This window comes from Phyllobates terribilis, unplaced genomic scaffold (assembly GCF_046119375.1).
Source record: "Phyllobates terribilis strain yellow unplaced genomic scaffold, ASM4611937v1 Scaffold_7__3_contigs__length_470593459, whole genome shotgun sequence".
NCBI classification, from domain to species: Eukaryota; Metazoa; Chordata; class Amphibia; order Anura; family Dendrobatidae; genus Phyllobates; species Phyllobates terribilis.
In genome coordinates, this window is record NW_027362767.1 from 262,746,343 (window position 1) to 262,770,528 (window position 24,186).

General features: G+C 39.9%; 1 protein-coding gene across 7 annotated transcripts in view; it reads left to right on the forward strand.

The window, feature by feature from the left end:
* The window catches only part of PNPLA7 (patatin like domain 7, lysophospholipase), a 153,382-nt gene extending 131,868 nt beyond the window's left edge, over positions 1 to 21,514 (forward strand). For all 7 annotated transcript variants that reach the window (XM_073640575.1, XM_073640574.1, XM_073640572.1 and 4 more), the window contains 7 exons: positions 125 to 241; positions 506 to 654; positions 1,272 to 1,424; positions 2,458 to 2,568; positions 15,186 to 15,270; positions 18,213 to 18,322; positions 20,422 to 21,514. In XM_073640575.1, the coding sequence (XP_073496676.1) occupies positions 125 to 241; positions 506 to 654; positions 1,272 to 1,424; positions 2,458 to 2,568; positions 15,186 to 15,270; positions 18,213 to 18,322; positions 20,422 to 20,499 (803 nt within the window). In that variant the 3' untranslated portion in view covers positions 20,500 to 21,514. The remainder of the gene's footprint in view (positions 1 to 124; positions 242 to 505; positions 655 to 1,271; positions 1,425 to 2,457; positions 2,569 to 15,185; positions 15,271 to 18,212; positions 18,323 to 20,421) is intronic.
* Positions 21,515 to 24,186: the final 2,672 nt, after the last annotated feature.

The window sequence follows — 24,186 nt, forward strand, 5'->3', positions numbered from 1 at the left end:
TCGTTTTTTGAGACCCCGTCTCCTGATGATGGTGAGAACGTCTTTCTGTCAATAATATAACTGGCTGATCATTGCTTCTCGTTTCCCGGCTTACTGCATTCTCGTATCGCTCCTTTCTTTGCAGGTTGCCTCTGGCGGTATGTGCGTGCCAGCATGTCTCTCTCCGGGTACATGCCCCCTCTCTGTGACCCCAAAGACGGGCATTTGTTAATGGATGGAGGTTACATCAACAATCTGCCGGGTATGTAGCATGACTACAGAATTCAGAAGGACCCCCATTTTAATCTGGCTAGGAACACACATTTAATTGCAGTTGGTCTCACTATTGCCAAACACAAGGAAGGAAGAGACTGCAGGACATCTCAGTATGTAGGTGTCAGCGTTATAGAGTACGGACGAGGGTCTAAGAAAGCCAACATGATATGCACAGCGGAGTATTCTGACTTCATACATTGAGACCTCATCGCTGTGAAGGGTTCATTTCTTTGCTTCATTTTTCTGGCAGCTGATGTTGCCCGCTCCATGGGTGCCAAAGTGGTTCTAGCCATTGATGTGGGCAGCAGGGACGAGACTGACCTGACAAACTATGGCGACTCCCTGTCTGGCTGGTGGTTACTGTGGAAAAGGTGGAATCCACTTGCGGAGCGTGTGAAGGTGAGACTTCTCAGGTACTATACGGACTGAACCTCCATCCCCCGGGGGCACCCGCTCCACACTGACCTTCAAATCAAGTGGTGCGGAAGCCTCGGGGCAGCCGAGCGTTCAGCTGGAGTAAATCAGAGTAGACTCTGTATCCAGCGTATGTAACTGCTTATGGACCAGAGGAAAAGCTAAAGCTCCGCAGACAACTCTGAGTAAGGAGACGGATTGTGCAAAGTCATCGGAAATTAAAAATGAAGGAATGTCGCTAATGGCTCTCAATAAAAATATTCACCCGTATTGTGTCTGCAGCTCCTCTGCAGACCAATGGCTGCAGGCTTGTACTGCTGTACTGTCTCCATCTGTGTCATACTTTGTAACCTAACAAATGTCCCCATAGAGGACAGATAGAAAGGAATATGGCTACCAGATAGGACTACACAGGGGCGGTCTATAGTCTGTCACCATGGAGACATATCGATCTGCACAGGAGCTGTGGCTGAGGCACCACACGGGATGATGTTTGGGACTTGTAGTTTCATGGCAGCTGAAGCTGGCCTGCCTGTCTAATTGAACTATTCGTAGTGGGGAGCAATACCTGACTGTATGCCCTTTATTGCTTGCCCCCTCAGGTGCTGAACATGGCAGAGATCCAGACACGCTTGGCCTACGTGTGTTGTGTGCGTCAGCTTGAGATGGTGATGAATAATGAGTACTGCGAGTACATCCGACCTCCCATCGATAGATATGGAACACTGGAATTTGGAAAATTTGATGAGATCTGTGTACGTATCCCTTTTTCTTGTCGTGATTTTTTTGGAGAGGGAGAGGTCATTAAACACCAATGGGTTCAGCTGATCTGCCTCACCTGAGTACTGAGTGTTAATGATGCATCCGCTCTGCAAAGGTGGGAGGTGCAGGCGTTACAGCTACAGGACCCCCGTACCTTTTTCCCCTCAGTTGAGATTGAGGAGTCTATGGGGTCACACCGGTGCAGCGGACATTGGCACCTTCTTCCACTACATCTCATTACGTGGTCTCTGGCTAAGAATGACTCCAGAGGATCCAGATTAACATAACATCCAAGGCGTCTTTGTAGAAGCGTCCGTCTTATCTCCACAGCTCGGCAGCATCCGCAGCTCCCCATAACTCACAGGTGACAGAAGAAAGCCTCTGGTAGAAGTGTCTATTAATTACACCACTGGGCTTTTCTCCCTCACAGCCAGTAAACCTGACCGTCTCACCATGAATCAGCCCATGTCACTTCTGGTTATTGGAGACACTGGGGTTTTCAGCTTATTTTACATTTTGACAAGGGGAGAATGTTACCACCTAGATGTGTCTGTGCAGCAGAAAAGATGAGGTCTGCACCTCCTGTCACATCCAGAGCTTATATTGAAGCTGGGCTGCTTTTCTGTTCACTCTCGGCTGCCTTACTGGTTCAATAATAACAGCATTCCCTGCCGCGGCCCCCCTGGGCGACGTGCCTGCCCTACCGCGGCCCCCCTTGGCGACGTGCATTCCCTGCCGCGTCCCCCCTGGGCAACGTGCCTGCCCTGCTTTAGCCCCTTGGTCGACATGCCTTCCCTGCCGCAGCTCACTTAATTTATGTAGAATTATCCATTGCATTTTTGAGCTTCAGGTGTATTACAGGGTCCTCTACTGCAAGCAGGTATTATACTATATATTATGTGTCCATCCCACAGTAGCCCTGGATGAAGTTACCAATAGTTAGGCGAATGCCAGGCACCCTTCCAGCGCAGTGCCCATGCCCTTGTTGTGCCAAGTCACAGCTAACTCCTTCTCTCCTGACTGTAGGATGTTGGACACCAGCATGGAAATACTGTATTTAATGTGTGGGGACGCAGCGGGGTGATTGAAAAGATGCTAAAGGATCGTCAGGACACGTGTAAATCCAAAACGTCAGACGTAAGTTCTCTTAGTCTTATTACATGCAGCATACTGTTATAGTCCTCCCAACACCAGTTTATATCAGAGCCCCCACAGTCTAATAATGAGATTTGATGCATATACGTTAGTGGTGTGCCATATCTGACCTAGTGCTATGTACATAGCTCCTCTAGTGAGAATCCAGTTATTTTATTGAGGCATGGATGGTGCAGCAGTAAAGCTCCGAGCACATGTCCGCACACAGTCACACTAAGAAGAATTAACATTTCCCCAAAATTTCAAGAAAAAACACAGCAAAAAAGGGCAGCAGTGTTTATCTGCCCAGATCTTCAAAACTAAATGCACTACCAGGGTGCAGCAAACCCACATAAAGATGGCGGCTACACAGGTGCAAAATACTGATGAGATAACCACTCACAACAACCGACCATTTCATGGAGGGGGGTGACTGCTTAGTATTTGAATTGCACACAAAAAGTCTTGTGTAGGGCGCTGTTCACACTTGGGTAGTGCACAGTATCCAGCTTACAGCCTATTAGTTACGCCTATACTATTAGATTAGGTGGGCTGCTCGGTACTATCCAAGAGCACCCACTGGGAACAGACACCCCAGTTTACAATGCCCGCACTGATGGGCCTGTCTGCACCCTGGAATAAAAAAGTGCAAAAATACATATATATAATATATGAGGTATTAGTTGATATTTTGGCCAAAATACATAAGCTCGTAACCCGCGACAAGGGTCCCCGTGCTTACGAGTCCTACTCTAAACTCTAGGCAGGTAAACACTGCTGCCCTTTTTTGCTGTGTTTTTTGCTGTTTTTTTCCGAGCACATGTCACAGAAAGAGGTCCAAGCGCCCCATTATCATTAGGATCCTCCTACATGGCGGATGTAGCACACAGAGCTGCACAACCAGTGGGGAGATTTACTGCCATCACTGCAGAAGATCACTAGACCTCTGGCAGTGCACTGGCATCATCACTTCCCAGGGGAGGGTCTGTCTGATGCGAGTGCTAGACGACCCATTATGATTTGTTGTGTGACTGTGTGTGCTGAGAGGTTAATAAACCTGACATTATTGTATACGCTGTAAATTAGGAGGAATATTCAATCTAAGACTGAAATCAAGATGCCTAGTGAGCTGTGCTTATGTCCTTGTATTGTCAGTTACCGTAAAGGAGGTGAGGGGCAACTTCTGTCACAAGTCATAATTACCAAGCCTATTCTCTTCTTCATCTTAGCAGTTTTATTGTTGTCCACAAGGGCAGTATTATTATAGCTTGTCTGAATCTCTATTATAGTAGTTATATTCTTGTACATAGGGAGCAGTATTATAGTAGTTATATTCTTGTACATAGGGAGCAGTATTATAGTAGTTATATTCTTGTACATAAAGGGCAGTATTATAGTAGTTATATTCTTGTACATAGGGGCAGTATTGTAGTAGTTATATTCTTGTACATAGGAGCAGTATTATAGTAGTTATATTCTTGTACATAGGAGCAGTATTATAGTAGTTATATTCTTGTACATAGGGGCAGTATTATAGTAGTTATATTCTTGTACATAGGGGCAGTATTATAGTAGTTATATTCTTGTACATAGGAGCAGTATTATAGTAGTTATATTTTTGTACATAGGAGAAGTATTATAGTAGTTATATTCTTGTACATAGGGGGCAGTATTATAGTAATATTCTTGTACATAGGGAGGCAGTATTATAGTAGTTATATTCTTGTACATAGGGGACAGTATTATAGTAGTTATATTCTTGTACATAGGGGGCAGTATTATAGTAGTTATATTCTTGTACATAGGGGGCAGTACTATAGTAGTTATATTCTTGTACATAGGGGGCAGTATTATAGTAGTTATATTCTTGTACATAGGGGGCAGTATTATAGTAGATATATTCTTGTACATAGGGGGCAGTATTGTAGTTATATTCTTGTATATATAAGGCAGTATTATAGCAGTTTTATTCTTGTGCATAGGGGCAGTATTATAGTAGTTATATTCTTGTACATAGGGGCAGTATTATAGTAGTTATATTCTTGTACATACAGGACAGTATTGTAGTTATATTCTTGTACATAGGGAGCAGTATTATAGTAGTTATATTCTTGTACATAGGGGGCAGTATTATAGTAGTTATATTCTTGTACATAGGGGCAGTATTATAGTAGTTATATTCTTGTACATAGGGGGCAGTATTATAGTAATATTCTTGTACATAGGGAGGCAGTATTATAGTAGTTATATTCTTGTACATAGGGGACAGTATTATAGTAGTTATATTCTTGTACATAGGGGGCAGTATTATAGTAGATATATTCTTGTACATAGGGGGCAGTATTGTAGTTATATTCTTGTATATATAAGGCAGTATTATAGCAGTTTTATTCTTGTGCATAGGGGCAGTATTATAGTAGTTATATTCTTGTACATACAGGACAGTATTGTAGTTATATTCTTGTACATAGGGAGCAGTATTATAGTAGTTATATTCTTGTACATAAAGGGCAGTATTATAGTAGTTATATTCTTGTACATAGGGGCAGTATTATAGTAGTTATATTCTTGTACATAGGGAGCAGTATTATAGTAGTTATATTTTTGTACATAGGAGAAGTATTATAGTAGTTATATTCTTGTACATAGGGGGCAGTATTATAGTAATATTCTTGTACATAGGGAGGCAGTATTATAGTAGTTATATTCTTGTACATAGGGGCAGTATTATAGTAGTTATATTCTTGTACATAGGGAGCAGTATTATAGTAGTTATATTTTTGTACATAGGAGAAGTATTATAGTAGTTATATTCTTGTACATAGGGGGCAGCATTATAGTAGTTATATTATTGTACATAAAGGGCAGTATTATAGTAGTTATATTCTTGTACATAAGGGGCAGTATCATAGTAGTTATATTCTTGTACATAGGGGGCAGTATCATAGTAGTTATATTCTTGTACATAGGGGGCAGTATTATAGTAGTTATATTCTTGTACATAGGGGGCAGTATTATAGTAGTTATATTCTTGTACATAGGAGGCAGTATTATAGTAGTTATATTCTTGTACATAGGAGCAGTATTATAGTAGTTATATTCTTGTACATAGGGGATAGTATTATAGTAGTTATATTCTTGTACATAGGGGACAGTATTATAGTAGTTATATTCTTGTACATAGGGGCAGTATTATAGTAGTTATATTCTTGTACATAGGGGGCAGTATTATAGTAGTTATATTCTTGTACATAGGGGGCAGTATTATAGTAGATATATTCTTGTACATAGGGGGCAGTATTATAGTAGATATATTCTTGTACATAGGGGGCAGTATTATAGTAGTTATATTCTTGTACATAGGGGACAATATTATAGTAGTTATATTCTTGTACATAGGGGCAGTATTATAGTAGTTATATTCTTGTACATAGGGGGCAGTATTATAGTAGTTATATTCTTGTACATAGGGGCAGTATTATAGTAGTTATATTCTTGTACATAGGGGCAGTATTATAGTAGTTATATTCTTGTACATAGGAGCAGTATTATAGTAGTTATATTCTTGTACATAGGGGGCAGTATTATAGTAGATATATTCTTGTACATAGGAGGCAGTATTATAGTAGTTATATTCTTGTACATAGGGGACAGTACTATAGTAGTTATATTCTTGTACATAGGGGCAATAATATAGTAGTTATATTCTTGTACATAGCCGCAGTATTATAGTAGTTATATTCTTGTACATAGGGGGCAGTATTATAGTAGTTATATTCTTGTACATAGGGAGGCAGTATTATAGTAGTTATATTCTTGTACATAGGGGGCAGTATTATAGTAATATTCTTGTACATAGGGAGGCAGTATTATAGTAGTTATATTCTTGTACATAGGGGGCAGTATTATAGTAGTTATATTCTTGTACATAGGGGACAGTATTATAGTAGTTATATTCTTGTACATAGGGGCAGTATTATAGTAGTTATATTCTTGTACATAGAAGGCAGTATTATAGTAGTTATATTCTTGTACATAGGAGCAGTATTATAGTAGATATATTCTTGTACATAGGGGATAGTATTATAGTAGTTATATTCTTGTACATAGGGGCAGTATTATAGTAGTTATATTCTTGTACATAGGGGGCAGTATTATAGTAGATATATTCTTGTACATAGGGTTGCAGTATTATAGTAGTTATATTCTTGTACATAGCCGCAGTATTATAGTAGTTATATTCTTGTACATAGGGGGCAGTATTATAGTAGTTATATTCTTGTACATAGGGGGCAGCATTATAGTAGTTATATTATTGTACATAAAGGGCAGTATTATAGTAGTTATATTCTTGTACATAGGGGACAGTATTATAGTAGTTATATTCTTGTACATAGGGAGCAGTATTATAGTAGTTATATTTTTGTACATAGGAGAAGTATTATAGTAGTTATATTCTTGTACATAGGGGGCAGTATTATAGTAATATTCTTGTACATAGGGAGGCAGTATTATAGTAGTTATATTCTTGTACATAGGGGACAGTATTATAGTAGTTATATTCTTGTACATAGGGGGCAGTATTATAGTAGTTATATTCTTGTACATAGGGGGCAGTATTATAGTAGTTATATTCTTGTACATAGGGGGCAGTATTATAGTAGTTATATTCTTGTACATAGGGGGCAGCATTATAGTAGTTATATTATTGTACATAAAGGGCAGTATTATAGTAGTCATATTCTTGTACATAAGGGGCAGTATCATAGTAGTTATATTCTTGTACATAGGGGGCAGTATTATAGTAGTTATATTCTTGTACATAGGGGGCAGTATTATAGTAGTTATATTCTTGTACATAGGGGACAGTATTATAGTAGTTATATTCTTGTACATAGGGGCAGTATTATAGTAGTTATATTCTTGTACATAGAAGGCAGTATTATAGTAGTTATATTCTTGTACATAGGAGCAGTATTATAGTAGATATATTCTTGTACATAGGGGATAGTATTATAGTAGTTATATTCTTGTACATAGGGGCAGTATTATAGTAGTTATATTCTTGTACATAGGGGGCAGTATTATAGTAGATATATTCTTGTACATAGGGTTGCAGTATTATAGTAGTTATATTCTTGTACATAGCCGCAGTATTATAGTAGTTATATTCTTGTACATAGGGGGCAGTATTATAGTAGTTATATTCTTGTACATAGGGGGCAGCATTATAGTAGTTATATTATTGTACATAAAGGGCAGTATTATAGTAGTTATATTCTTGTACATAGGGGACAGTATTATAGTAGTTATATTCTTGTACATAGGGAGCAGTATTATAGTAGTTATATTCTTGTACATAAAGGGCAGTATTATAGTAGTTATATTCTTGTACATAGGGGCAGTATTATAGTAGTTATATTCTTGTACATAGGGAGCAGTATTATAGTAGTTATACTTTTGTACATAGGAGAAGTATTATAGTAGTTATATTCTTGTACATAGGGGGCAGTATTATAGTAATATTCTTGTACATAGGGAGGCAGTATTATAGTAGTTATATTCTTGTACATAGGGGACAGTATTATAGTAGTTATATTCTTGTACATAGGGGGCAGTATTATAGTAGTTATATTCTTGTACATAGGGGGCAGTATTATAGTAGTTATATTCTTGTACATAGGGGGCAGTATTATAGTAGTTATATTCTTGTACATAGGGGGCAGCATTATAGTAGTTATATTATTGTACATAAAGGGCAGTATTATAGTAGTCATATTCTTGTACATAAGGGGCAGTATCATAGTAGTTATATTCTTGTACATAGGGGGCAGTATTATAGTAGTTATATTCTTGTACATAGGGGGCAGTATTATAGTAGTTATATTCTTGTACATAGGAGGCAGTATTATAGTAGTTATATTCTTGTACATAGGAGCAGTAATATAGTAGTTATATTCTTGTACATAGGGGGCAGTATTATAGTAGATATATTCTTGTACATAGGGGGCAGTATTATAGTAGTTATATTCTTGTACATAGGGGACAGTATTATAGTAGTTATATTCTTGTACATAGGAGCAGTATTATAGTAGTTATATTCTTGTACATAGGGGCAGTATTATAGTAGTTATATTCTTGTACATAGGAGCAGTATTATAGTAGTTATATTCTTGTACATAGGGGGCAGTATTATAATAGATATATTCTTGTACATAGGGGGCAGTATTATAGTAGTTATATTCTTGTACATAGGGGACAGTACTATAGTAGTTATATTCTTGTACATAGGGGCAATATTATAGTAGTTATATTCTTGTACATAGCCGCAGTATTATAGTAGTTATATTCTTGTACATAGGGGGCAGTATTATAGTAGTTATATTCTTGTACATAGGGAGGCAGTATTATAGTAGTTATATTCTTGTACATAGGGGGCAGTATTATAGTAATATTCTTGTACATAGGGAGGCAGTATTATAGTAGTTATATTCTTGTACATAGGGGGCAGTATTATAGTAGTTATATTCTTGTACATAGGGGACAGTATTATAGTAGATATATTCTTGTACATAGGGTTGCAGTATTATAGTAGTTATATTCTTGTACATAGCCGCAGTATTATAGTAGTTATATTCTTGTACATAGAAGGCAGTATTATAGTAGTTTTATTCTTGTACATAGGGGATAGTATTATAGTAGTTATATTCTTGTACATAGGGGCAGTATTATAGTAGTTATATTCTTGTACATAGGGGCAGTATTATAGTAGTTATATTCTTGTACATAGGGGCAGTATTATAGTAGTTATATTCTTGTACATAGGGGGCAGTATTATAGTAGATATATTCTTGTACATAGGGTTGCAGTATTATAGTAGTTATATTCTTGTACATAGCCGCAGTATTATAGTAGTTATATTCTTGTACATAGGGGGCAGTATTATAGTAGATATATTCTTGTACATAGGGGACAGTACTATAGTAGTTATATTCTTGTACATAGGGGCAGTATTATAGTAGTTATATTCTTGTACATAGCCGCAGTATTATAGTAGTTATATTCTTGTACATAGGGGGCAGCATTATAGTAGTTATATTCTTGTACATAGGGGGCAGCATTATAGTAGTTATATTATTGTACATAAAGGGCAGTATTATAGTAGTTATATTCTTGTACATAGGGGACAGTATTATAGTAGTTATATTCTTGTACATAGGGGGCAGTATTATAGTAGTTATATTCTTGTACATAGGGGCAGTATTATAGTAGTTATATTCTTCTACATAGGGGGCAGTATTATAGTAGTTATATTCTTGTACATAGGGGGCAGTATTATAGTAGTTATATTCTTGTACATAGGGGACAGTATTATAGTAGTTATATTCTTGTACATAGGGGGCAGTATTATAGTAGTTATATTCTTGTACATAGGGAGGCAGTATTATAGTAGTTATATTCTTGTACATAGGGGACAGTATTATAGTAGTTATATTCTTGTACATAGGGGGCAGTATTATAGTAGATATATTCTTGTACATAGGGGGCAGTATTGTAGTTATATTCTTGTATATATAAGGCAGTATTATAGCAGTTTTATTCTTGTGCATAGGGGCAGTATTATAGTAGTTATATTCTTGTACATAGGGGCAGTATTATAGTAGTTATATTCTTGTACATACAGGACAGTATTGTAGTTATATTCTTGTACATAGGGAGCAGTATTATAGTAGTTATATTCTTGTACATAAAGGGCAGTATTATAGTAGTTATATTCTTGTACATAGGGGCAGTATTATAGTAGTTATATTCTTGTACATAGGGAGCAGTATTATAGTAGTTATATTTTTGTACATAGGAGAAGTATTATAGTAGTTATATTCTTGTACATACAGGACAGTATTGTAGTTATATTCTTGTACATAGGGAGCAGTATTATAGTAGTTATATTCTTGTACATAAAGGGCAGTATTATAGTAGTTATATTCTTGTACATAGGGGGCAGTATTATAGTAATATTCTTGTACATAGGGAGGCAGTATTATAGTAGTTATATTCTTGTACATAGGGGACAGTATTATAGTAGTTATATTCTTGTACATAGGGGACAGTATTATAGTAGTTATATTCTTGTACATAGGGAGCAGTATTATAGTAGTTATATTTTTGTACATAGGAGAAGTATTATAGTAGTTATATTCTTGTACATAGGGGGCAGCATTATAGTAGTTATATTATTGTACATAAAGGGCAGTATTATAGTAGTTATATTCTTGTACATAGGGAGCAGTATTATAGTAGTTATATTTTTGTACATAGGAGAAGTATTATAGTAGTTATATTCTTGTACATACAGGACAGTATTGTAGTTATATTCTTGTACATAGGGGGCAGCATTATAGTAGTTATATTATTGTACATAAAGGGCAGTATTATAGTAGTTATATTCTTGTACATAAGGGGCAGTATCATAGTAGTTATATTCTTGTACATAGGGGGCAGTATTATAGTAGTTATATTCTTGTACATAGGGGGCAGTATTATAGTCGTTATATTCTTGTACATAGGAGGCAGTATTATAGTAGTTATATTCTTGTACATAGGAGCAGTATTATAGTAGTTATATTCTTGTACATAGGGGGCAGTATTATAGTAGATATATTCTTGTACATAAGGGGCAGTATTATAGTAGTTATACTCTTGTACATAGGGGACAGTATTATAGTAGATATATTCTTGTACATAGGGGGCAGTATTATAGTAGTTATATTCTTGTACATAGGGGACAGTATTATAGTAGTTATATTCTTGTACATAGGGGCAGTATTATAGTAGTTATATTCTTGTACATAGGGGGCAGTATTATAGTAGTTATATTCTTGTACATAGGGGCAGTATTATAGTAGTTATATTCTTGTACATAGGGGCAGTATTATAGTAGTTATATTCTTGTACATAGGAGCAGTATTATAGTAGTTATATTCTTGTACATAGGGGGCAGTATTATAGTAGATATATTCTTGTACATAGGGGGCAGTATTATAGTAGTTATATTCTTGTACATAGGGGACGGTACTATAGTAGTTATATTCTTGTACATAGGGGCAATATTATAGTAGTTATATTCTTGTACATAGCCGCAGTATTATAGTAGTTATATTCTTGTACATAGGGGGCAGTATTATAGTAGTTATATTCTTGTACATAGGGAGGCAGTATTATAGTAGTTATATTCTTGTACATAGGGGGCAGTATTATAGTAATATTCTTGTACATAGGGAGGCAGTATTATAGTAGTTATATTCTTGTACATAGGGGGCAGTATTATAGTAGTTATATTCTTGTACATAGGGGACAGTATTATAGTAGTTATATTCTTGTACATAGGGGCAGTATTATAGTAGTTATATTCTTGTACATAGAAGGCAGTATTATAGTAGTTATATTCTTGTACATAGGAGCAGTATTATAGTAGATATATTCTTGTACATAGGGGATAGTATTATAGTAGTTATATTCTTGTACATAGGGGGCAGTATTATAGTAGATATATTCTTGTACATAGGGGGCAGTATTATAGTAGTTATATTCTTGTACATAGAGGGCAGTATTATAGTAGATCTATTCTTGTACATAGGAGCAGTATTATAGTAGTTATATTCTTGTACATAGGGGGCAGTATTATAGTAGTTATATTCTTGTACATAGGGGTAGTATTATAGTAGTCATATTCTTGTACATAGGGGGCAGTATTATAGTAGTTATATTCTTGTACATAGGGGACAGTATTATAGTAGTTATATTCTTGTACATAGGGGCAGTATTATAGTAGTTATATTCTTGTACATAGGGGGCAGTATTATAGTAGTTATATTCTTGTACATAGGGGCAGTATTATAGTAGTTATATTCTTGTACATAGGGGCAGTATTATAGTAGTTATATTCTTGTACATAGGAGCAGTATTATAGTAGTTATATTCTTGTACATAGGGGGCAGTATTATAGTAGATATATTCTTGTACATAGGGGGCAGTATTATAGTAGTTATATTCTTGTACATAGGGGACAGTACTATAGTAGTTATATTCTTGTACATAGGGGCAATATTATAGTAGTTATATTCTTGTACATAGCCGCAGTATTATAGTAGTTATATTCTTGTACATAGGGGGCAGTATTATAGTAGTTATATTCTTGTACATAGGGAGGCAGTATTATAGTAGTTATATTCTTGTACATAGGGGGCAGTATTATAGTAATATTCTTGTACATAGGGAGGCAGTATTATAGTAGTTATATTCTTGTACATAGGGGGCAGTATTATAGTAGTTATATTCTTGTACATAGGGGACAGTATTATAGTAGTTATATTCTTGTACATAGGGGCAGTATTATAGTAGTTATATTCTTGTACATAGAAGGCAGTATTATAGTAGTTATATTCTTGTACATAGGAGCAGTATTATAGTAGATATATTCTTGTACATAGGGGATAGTATTATAGTAGTTATATTCTTGTACATAGGGGGCAGTATTATAGTAGATATATTCTTGTACATAGGAGCAGTATTATAGTAGATATATTCTTGTACATAGGGGATAGTATTATAGTAGTTATATTCTTGTACATAGGGGGCAGTATTATAGTAGATATATTCTTGTACATAGGGGGCAGTATTATAGTAGTTATATTCTTGTACATAGAGGGCAGTATTATAGTAGATCTATTCTTGTACATAGGAGCAGTATTATAGTAGTTATATTCTTGTACATAGGGGGCAGTATTATAGTAGTTATATTCTTGTACATAGGGGTAGTATTATAGTAGTTATATTCCTGCACATAGGAGCAGTATTATAGTAGTTATATTCTTGTACATAGGGGTCAGTATTATAGTAGTCCTATTCTTGTATATAGGGAGCAGTATTATAGTAGTTATATTCTTGTACATAGGAGCAGTATTATAGTAGTAATATTCTTGTACATAGGGGGCAGTATTATAGTTGTCATATTCTTGTACATAGTGGTCAGTATTATAGTAGTTATATTCTTGTACATAGGGGCAGTATTATAGTAGTTATATTCTTGTACATAGGGACAGTATTATAGTAGTTATATTCCTGCACATAGGAGCAGTATTATAGTAGTTATGTTCTTGTACATAGGGGGCAGTATTATAGTAGTCATATTCTTGTATATAGGGAGCAGTATTATAGTAGTTTTATTCTTGTACATAGGAGGCAGTATTATAGTAGTTATATTCTTGTACATAGGAGCAGTATTATAGTAGTTATATTCTTGTACATATGAGCAGTATTATAGTAGTTATATTCTTGTACATAGGGGGCAGTATTATAGTAGTTATATTCTTGTACATAGGAGCAGTATTATAGTAGTTATATTCTTGTACATAGGGAGCAGTATTATAGTAGTTATATTCTTGTACATAGGGAGCAGTATTATAGTAGTTATATTCTTGTACATAGGGGACAGTATTATAGTAGTTATATTCTTGTACATAGGGGGCAGTATTATAGTAGTTATATTCTTGTCCATAGGGGCAGTATTATAGTAGTTATATTCTTGTACATAGGAGCAGTATTATAGTAGTTATATTCTTGTACATAGGGGGCAGTATTATAGTAGTTATATTCTTGTACATAGGAGCAGTATTATAGTAGTTATATTCTTGTACATAGGGAGCAGTATTATAGTAGTTATAATCTTGTACATAGGAGCAGTATTATAGTAGTTATATTCTTGTACATAGGAGCAGTATTATAGTAGTTATATTCTTGTACATAGGGAGGCAGTAGTATTGTTACAGCTCTCGGATCACCTGCAGTGTGGGATGTTTGTCTTACGGTGACTTTTCGCTTCCTTTATGGCACAGTGTGTGACCGCTCCAAACTGAAATAAAAAAATAAGGAAACCTAATTGCAGAGTTCAGTGCAGATCGATGCCCCATTTACAGGAGAGCAGGATGTGGTAGAAATTCAACCCCATTGACTTGATTTCATTAAATCTGTGACATTTCTCAGGTTTCTGAATGTGATTGCTTACAAGGTAAAAGTAAAGTTAAAGCTTTTCTCATCGATACCGTCACTGCAGGGGGTGACTGGTACACAGAGACCTCAGTGTAGAGACAAAATGTCATGATTGCAGCCACCTACGGCCTCAGCGCCGGTCACTCAGTCTTATACAGATTGTTCTAGTGTAGCTGAGCACTCGCCACACGGGGATGATTTATTGTGCTATAGGAGCCATGTGGTATTTTTCCCATCTCTTTTTTCCTAAATCCTAATTGCACTTGTTTTTAAGAACAGAAGGGAACACATTTGTCTGTGTAGCCTCCTATACATGATACTTTGCTAAAATACCAATGTAACATTACAGTAACTGCTGATCCAACTTGTACATGAGGTTCAAAATTATTACAGTCATAACTTAAACTGCTCAAAACTCTACCCTGTTTTCCTGGCTGCTGTCTATGGCTTGGAGCGATGTTGCACATAGATTTTCCCTTTATTTCCTATGGAAACACTACATAATAAACCTGCGAGGTGCCATGTCTGCCAGGTTTTTTTTCTGACACCTGTTGCTGTCCTCCTCTCCACAGCTGAACACTTGCCCTAACGCCTCTTTCACAGATTTGGCTGAAATAGTGTCCAGGATAGAACCTGTCAAAGCAGCTGTTGTGGACGGTAAGTTTCCATACAAGAGCTGTGAATATGGGTCCAGAGAAAAGAGCCGGGGTGTGCAGCGTCACTCAGATGGCATTAGATGGGCGCCGGTTTATCTAATTAATGGGGTAATAAATAATGTCATTATTATTAATCTGAATAATATTCACTGTAGCGCAGGAGGAGCCCGGTGGATGGATGGATTGCTGATAGGTTGGTTTATCGGGAATGATTATTACTTGTAATTTATGGCTGTAAATCCCTGCTTGCTCTGGGTTTATAGATGCCGCAGACACTCAGTGATTAACAAGCTGCCCTATATGAGCATGTACGTATGAGCTGTCAATCATGGAGTAGCTTCCCCCCCGAGACTCATAAACCCCAGAGCGAGCAGGAATCACAATCAATAAGTGGTGCTGAATTTATCCCTACGCAAATATCCACCCTCGATCTACTCCTCCTGCTCTGGAACAACCTGCCGGTAGATAGGAGTGTGTTATGGGCTCCTTCACTTGTGGCCCTCCAGGTGCTGCCTGTCAGAGATGTTGGGAGCTGGTCAGACACAGGTTAATGATTGTTCTCAACATATCCGTGCACACACTGGGGAATAGATGGAGGATTTTACTGCACAGTGAACTGTGCAAAACTTCTAGCCCAGCTCTTTCATCTTGCCATCACTGAGGTTTCTGCAGACCCATGTAGCTGTCAGTTACCATATATACAGTGCCGGCAAAAAAAATCTTTACACTTGTGCAATAAAAAAAACTTTACATATAAAATCCACATCATATTTTCACTTTTTAAAAGTGTACACAATGGGGGAGATAATAAAAAACTGTCTAATATTAAAGCTGGCTTTGTTGCAAATATCAACCAATCAACGCTCAGTTTTCACTTCTCTGGTAAAGCGAAAGCTGCACTCTGGTTGTTATGTGCAACTCAGCCAGTTTTGCTACTAGGCAGTCTTTTATTATTTCCCTCAGTTTTTTATTATCTCCCACAATGGGTCGAAAGAAGCTTAAAATGGAAGAGAAATCCCATGCCTTGACTCTGCTCGAGAAGGGGGATTCGGTGATTGCTGTAGCTAGAGATATGGGAGTGTCAAGAGAAGCAATTTATCAACTGAAGCGGTCGGCGGCATCATTGCCTCCTGGGATGGTACCGCAGAGGAAGTCAGGCTCTGGCGCACCTAAGAAGACTTCACCAAGGACTGATAAGCTTCTGGAGCGTGAAGTGATGTCACATCCTTCTATAACTGCCGTTGAACTAAAAAACAAGTACCCTACGCTCCTCCAGAACATCGCAACTAGGACAATTCGTCACCGCCTGCAGAAGGACCGGGGTCTACCAAGTTGCCGTGCCGCAAAGAAGCCCCTGCTCACAGCAGCAATGAAGAAGAAACGGCTTGCATTTTGTAAGAAATATCAAGATTGGACATCTGAAGAGTGGAAGAAAGTGATGTTTAGTGATGAGAGCACTTTCAGGCTGGTCAGGGGAGGCTCAAAGGTTGTGTGTCGTCCGAGTACAGTGTCACGGTATGACCCAAAATATACAGTTAAGACAGTTAAACACCCTGACAGTGTGATGGTGTGGGGTGCATTCAGTGGAAGCATGGGCAGGGCAGGTTTGTACTTCCTTCCCAAGAATGTAACTATGAAAGCAAACAATTATATTACTGTTTTGGAAGAACACCTGCTTACTTTTTGGGTCATACATCAGTGTGATTACTTTATGCATGATGGAGCCCCTGTCCACAAGGCCAAGGCCGTGAGAAAGTTTCTCAGTGACCATAACATTAACATTTTAGAGTGGCCAGGTAATTCCCCTGACCTTAACCCCATAGAAAATGCCTGGAATTTAATGAAAAACAAGGTTCAAGAGACACGACCCAGCAACATCAACAATCTAAAGGAGGTGCTGAAGACACTGTGGGTAAACATGGACTCCACATACTTAGCCAGCCTTGCTGAATCCATGCCTAAACGACTGCAGATGGTGATAAAATGTAAGGGTGACATGACAAAATACTAATTGTAATAAAATATCCACAATAAAACACTTGAATCCACTTGAATATTAAGATTTTGTGGTTTTATTGAATTTGTAAACCTTTTTTTTGCCGGCACTGTACATACGTGGTATATGATTGTGTACACCTGGGGAAACTACCTCAATACCAGTTTGTCCCACGTGGAAGCATTTGTATACCTTCTTGCATAGTGAGCCTGGTCCTGCAAGGGTTACACAGTTCCTCCGGCGTTCATGACACCTTATTACAGAGCAAAGAACATAATTATTATAATTATCAGTCACACAGACTGCAGAAGAAGCCGAAGTACGTGTATAGGAAAGCTCGCTACTTATCCCATAGCTGTGTGATCTTTATATGTAGGGTCTGATGAAACAGAGAAGGCAAGAAAGGGTTAATACTGAGTATGAGCATTACAGTGTCACTTATCCCCATAGTGATTGGGGACTATTGGTTTTACGATATCCATTATTAATGAAGTCATGGAGGCAAGGAATAAGTGGGAAGGTTATGATCTCCCCGCCACGCTGAGGGAATGAGGAGAGCAGGTGAGGATTGTTCACTTCCGCCCCCGACCTCCACCTCCTGCCGCCGCTGATTCCAGCAATACCAGTGAATCCTGTAAATCTCTCCCATTTCTCCTCCTGGAGGCTGCGTGTTTGCTTTTCAGCCGTTACACACTGCATTCTTTATGTGCTGAGGGTCCCGGGGGCCACTCCTTGTATAACACTATTATCCTCACACCGCCCATAATTGGATGAAGCTGTTCTCTTCTGTTCTCCTTTGCACAAGCTTTGGTTCCTGTCCCTCCATTCTTTAATGGAAATATCTCCTTCTCACGTGTAGGGCTGTAATTGTACAGACCCGCTGGGGTCCCTCGGATTTTCCCAGCATCCTTTAGGCCAGCGTGGTAAAATAAATGTTTCTCTTACAGATGAATCCGATTATCAGACTGAGTATGAAGAGGAAGATCTTTCAGACTCGAAAAAAGAAGATTATCTCAATTTCCTGAGCACCCAGAACAATGATGATGTCTCTGATAGTGTAAGTAGATGAAGGGGATGTGCACATGTGCAAGGATCAGCAAAAGAAATCCACCTCCATGCGCTCCTCTGTGAATATTATACGCTCTATTCCTGTCATGCTTATGGCCATGATTGATTGTTCATAGGTGTCCATGGGCCAAAACTGTCCATTATTCCACAGTACTGAATACCGCACACATACAGACATATGACTGCACCACTGGTGGAGTTTTATTATGAAGGTTGATGCAAGGTCACCTACACACTGCATTTCTGCACTTAGCCAAAAATGGAAGTTGGAAGTTTTCCCCTGCGTGTAATTTAACATTACCATAAGCCCCTCAAGTCCCCAGACAGAGGCCTAAAGAGCCCCATTAACTCTTCAGTCGTAAATTAGAAGATTGAGGCTGTACTCCCAGAGTGATGTTAGGTAGAATGACGCACTCACCAGGTGTATGGGGGATGTTCTTGGACGTGGATCATTATATTTAGGGGACAAATTGCCTTTCTAACAATCCAACATAATCTAATAATCTATTTCTGATCAAGGAGAATCGAAACTGGGGTTTGCTGGTCTTGGCCCAATTCCAATAAGCGGAATAAAGATATGAAAAAGAAACTATCCGGTGCCCAGAGTAAAACTAGTGTGCCATAAAAGCTGGGCAGGTTCATGGGTGACTTACTGCAGTGTAGGGGGCAGTAGATACACAGCGACGTACTCCTGTCTTGGATCGCTTCTCGCCCTCACTGTCTCACCACGTTGAAGGTGTTTGTAGCATTTACTGGTGGAGCACCAAAGATCAATTATTGGACAATCATTTTCTACATGGATGCCACAGCTATTTGACCGTGAGGGTGATGAGTGATCCAGGACAGGGGTAAAGCCCCCGTCTCACATAGCGAGATCGCTAGCGAGATCGCTGCTGTGTCACGGTTTTGGTGACGCAACAGCGACCTCACCAGCGATGTCGCTATGTGTGACACTTTGCAGCGATCAGTCCCCTGCTGTGAGGTCGCTGATCGCTGCAGAATGTCCTGGACCATTTTTTGGTCGTTGCCCTCCCGCTGGTCAGCACACATCGCTGTGTGTGACTAGCGGGAGCAGCGATCAGGCTGGTAACTATGGTAAACATCGGGTTACTAGGGGCACACGCGCACTTAGTAACCCGCTGTTTATCATGGTTACGAGCCTGCTAAAGTGAGCGGTAACCTCCCGCTCACCGTAGCAGAGTGGTAACCATGATAAACTACGGGTTACTAGGAGCGCGTGTGCCCCTAGTAACCCGATGTTTACCATAGATACCAGCCTGCTCCTGCTTCAGCAGGCTGGTAACCAGGAGCAGGACATCGTGGAAAGATTCTTTCCACGATGTCGCTGCTCCCCTGATCGTTGGTGAGCCTGCCTGTTTGACAGCTCACCAGCGACCACATGGCGACGCAGCAACGATCCCTGACAGGTCGTATCGTTGTCGGGATCGTTGCAGCGTCGCTAAGTGTGACGGGGCCTTTAGTCGCTGTGTATCACTCCACTGTAGGGGGCAGTAAAGTCACCCTTGAACCGGCCCAGTGTTACATGCTGAGCGGACAGTGAATGGGAGCATAGATGTATGAAAAAGAACATGTCTACCCTCTATACTGGTAGTCTGGTGCGCCTCCCTACACAAACAGAGACACTGCAAAAATAAAAGCTAGATCCTGTGTGATGGTAGTGTTGTATAGCGGTCATCCTGACTGCGGGCAGCAACGCTGTGTGCACAGAGCCTAAGCTTCCATTAGTTCTGACTGCTGGAAATGTTGCTGTCTAACCGCGCTCAATAGGACTCTTTCAGCTGTAAACCTTATAGAGATAGAAGGGAAGGAGCTGTATCTGTCTTGGTCTAGTTTCCTGCCCCATCTGATGTGTGGACAGATGGAAATGCATGCTGATCGGGCAGCTGTCTGACACCTAGCGTTGGGCGTGGGACGGTCGTCAATCACTGCTCCTCCCGGCAGCAGATGCACCGCTCTGCCCAGATTGCATGCTCACTTACATACGTTACATGCACCTCCCTTATAGAATGTAAAATGCTGCCGATGAGTTCTGTATGGATATTATAATATTATTACTCTCCTGTACAGGATGAAGAAGCCGACATGGAAGTCCGTCAGCGAACAGTCAGATGGCACGCTGGAGACAAGACACCAGAAAACAGTTGAGACGATTAAAGGATGAGAGATGACCTGTCTTCACCCACAGCCCTCGGGTTCCTCTGCTTTGTACGGTCCTAGATGTAGTTATTCCCCCCAGCATGTGGAGACCGGCGGAGCCAATAACAGATGCAATATAATCCATAGCAAGTGATGGGGGGACCTGATCGCCTAACCTACCGGACAGAACCAAACCCTAAGGAGTCTCCACATCTCGTATGGTGTGTGCACGTATCTATAAGGGACAATATAAGAAGGAGCATTGTCCACATATGATAGATCTAGGCTAGCTGCTTCTGCTTCATTACTGGAGACCCCGTACCAAGGGCATTAACCTGTAACCCGGGGTGCCCAGAGAAACAGATTTGTTAGTGTTTGTGTCTCCTTCTGCTAAAAGCAAGTGACACTGCCAGGAAGACCTCAGGGAAACAATTAGCTGGAAGGGTCTTCTGACATCTATCGTTATTAAATCCAAAAATTCACCTTCACTTAAAGGGACAGCATCAGGGAAGCAGATTTATTACTATAGATTTTTTTTTTTCATTTATGGGGGATTAATTAAATGCAAGTTGTGCAGAGCTTAAGTATTTTTGATATTATCAATAACCCCCGATGTCTAAGTGCTGGATGGCCAGCGCCAGGGGCAAGGTGTGATTTTAATAGATCGGTAGAATGAATAAATATGTGACGGAGGCTGGAAGGCATTAGATGGATGTATTACACTGCTGCACCCGGAGACCCCAGAAGTAGTACTAGTCGTCTCACATAGTGGAGCAGCTTCCATGCTTCCTATAGTTGTAGGTTTGGAGCGGGATTCTGCCTCGTACACACTCGCTGATTTGCACATGTAAAACGTAGTTCTATTTATTGCAGATGTTAGTGACGGCTGGACTTGTGTCTACGCTCCTGCCTGTCACACGCTTATCTCACACTGTGCCTAGATTTTCTTACAGGGGTTCTCTGCAAGTCGCCAAGTTACTTAGTAAATAGCTGATATTCTATTAAATGACTGATCTATGATGTGTTTTCTCATCCTCTAGTCTTTTCTATATTCTTTTTCTATGGTTTTGGTGTTCAGGCATGACTCTGGCTAGACTTACATGGTACGTAAACCTTTTCAGCCATTTTCCTTTTAACCCTAGAACGCATGACCATAAAAATCTACTTTTTCACATACCTGGGGCCTTTTAGGCCCGTGTGCAAATAACGTGGAATAACTCAAACAAAAATGACAAACAACTATATACATGAAGAATACCTAGAGTTTCAAAATTCTAACTAAAGTAATCTTGCAGAAAATAGAAAACAATTAACAGGGCGGGCCTGCGAGGCCCCAGGTATGCGTTCTAGGTCCCAATGCATTTTTTTTAAAAAATATATCATCTTTGCAGGGATTCTGTTAAATAGCTCCTTTTCTGGGTACTACAGTTCCTATACAAACCAATATGTTTCCATGGTAACAGACTACAAACAAATCCTTGAAGTCTGATCATGCAGTCATATTACTATCCATCTGTCCTGTTCAAAGGAAATTATTAAATGTAAGCCGAACAGGATGGATGGTAATATGACTTCAGGATCAGACTACAGAGCGTTTGTTTGTGGTCTATTAGGATATCTTGAATTAAGAGTGGTGCAAAGTTGTTGTATTTTTCATTTCTCAATACACCTTCCACGACAGCATTGGAGGATGTTGTCCACGCCCTATCGGGGGACAGGAACACAGAGAGGTTAAAAGCCCCTCCCCACCTTCAATCCCCAGTGTTTTCCTGTCCCCCTTGGGGGCATGGAGAGGTCTTGCAGTGCTGTCGGGCCGGCAAGCAGCATTGTGTCAGATATATACTTGCCGGGCAGTGGTCGGTCGGGGCGCTCCCTCCTCTCTCCATGCTGCTCCCATTAGGGACCGTCCTGGCTTCCTGCGCCCCATAGAGAGTAAAGCAAGCCGGGTGGTTTTCATGCCGGGGGCCTGCTTCACCTCCCCGGCATCTCCTCCTTCCTCCGGCGTTCTGGGCGCGCGCGCACCGGAAGTGACGTCAGCGCAGGTCCTGTCTCTTCCGGCCTGTGCGTTCCACGCTGGGACGCACAGTATGGGCACTCCCAGAGCCGGCAGGCGCGGTCTGGGCGTGCGCACACCAGGGTGACGTCACCGCAGGTCCTGCTTCCATCCTGTATGCTCCACGCCGGGACGCTGAGGTTTGAGCGCGTCCCAGGGCCGGCAAGGCCCATATCGAAACAGATTGGCCCTCCAAAGTAACTGGAAGGGGGAGGGGACTGAGGTTCCTTGCTGGTAGGCACGTTTTTTTTTCTATAAAAACCCACCTGAAGACGCCAAAGGTAAGGCTATCTCCACCATGGAGGGTGACAGATCCAGTATCCCTGCATCTGCAGAACCCAGCACGCCCTCGGCTACAGTGAGTAGTACCTGGGTGGTCACTAAGGGGTTTTCTTAGCCTCTCCTTTAGATGACACTAGATCTCCCCTCTTTCTAGTTACATGGGTCCCCTTCTCTCCCCTTTCTTAGGAAGACAAGGCCTTCGCTTCTAAGAAGGATGAAGACCAGCCCCGTAGATGTGGCATCTGCGCTAAAAAATTGTCCTCATCTTACAAGAAGAAGTTGTGCCGGCCCTGTAGAGATAAAATAATTAAAGAAGAAAATCCCTCTCTAATTGAGGAGCTTAGATCTCTTGTTAAACAGGAGGTCCAGGTAGTTAGACAGGAGGTCCAAGCTTCTTTTGCTGCACTGCCTGTCTACTCATCCTCCAGGCCCTCTCCTCCTAAGAAGAGGAAGATCCAAGAGTTAGACTCAGATGTAGTCTCTATTGACGTTAGTATCTCTGCCTCTGATGATTTGGATGAAATAGCATCCTTAGGGCCTGCCAAAAAAGTTGAAACCGGAAGATACTATTTTTCCTTGGACAACTTAGAAGAATTACTGGACGCAGTTAGAGGCACTATGGGGCTGGAGGAAGTCGAGGTCCCCTGTTCCGTTCAAGATGAAATGTTTAGGGGCCTTAGATCAAAAAAGAAGACTGGGTTTCCTGTTCATGAGGTCATTAGAGATCTCATCAGACAGGAATGGGAATCCCCGGAAAATCGTCTCACCACCCCTTCAGAATTAAAGCATAGATTTCCGTTGGAAGGTGAAGAATTTTGATTGGGACGTCCCTAAGGTGGACATCCAGGTGGCAAGGGTAGTGTGAAAAACTTCACTGAGGATTCATCCCAATTGAAGGATCCATTAGACCGAAAAATGTCAAGTGTCCTTAAAAAAATCTTGCGAAACCTCTTCTGCCTCTATCAAAACGAATATTTCACCGACTTGTGTGGCCAGATCCCTCTTCAAGTGGCTGGCCCAACTAGAGGAACCTCTGTTTCAGGGCACCTCCAGGGCAGACCTGCTAGACTCCATCCCTCTCCTTCAAAAAGCCACAGTCTTCTTAGCCGACGCCTCGGCTGAGTCAGTCCGGATCGCAGCTAGAGCAGCTGTCCTATCCAATACTGCTCGCCGTGCACTGTGGCTCAAAACATGGAGTGGGGATGTCAACTCTAAGATTAAACTCTGTTCCATTCCATTTCAAGGGAAATATGTATTCGGGCCAGCACTGGATGATATCCTGGAGAAGGCCTCGGACAGGAAGAAAACCCTTTCTGAACAGAAACAACCTAAAAAACGTCCCTTTCGACCTTCCCAGAGTC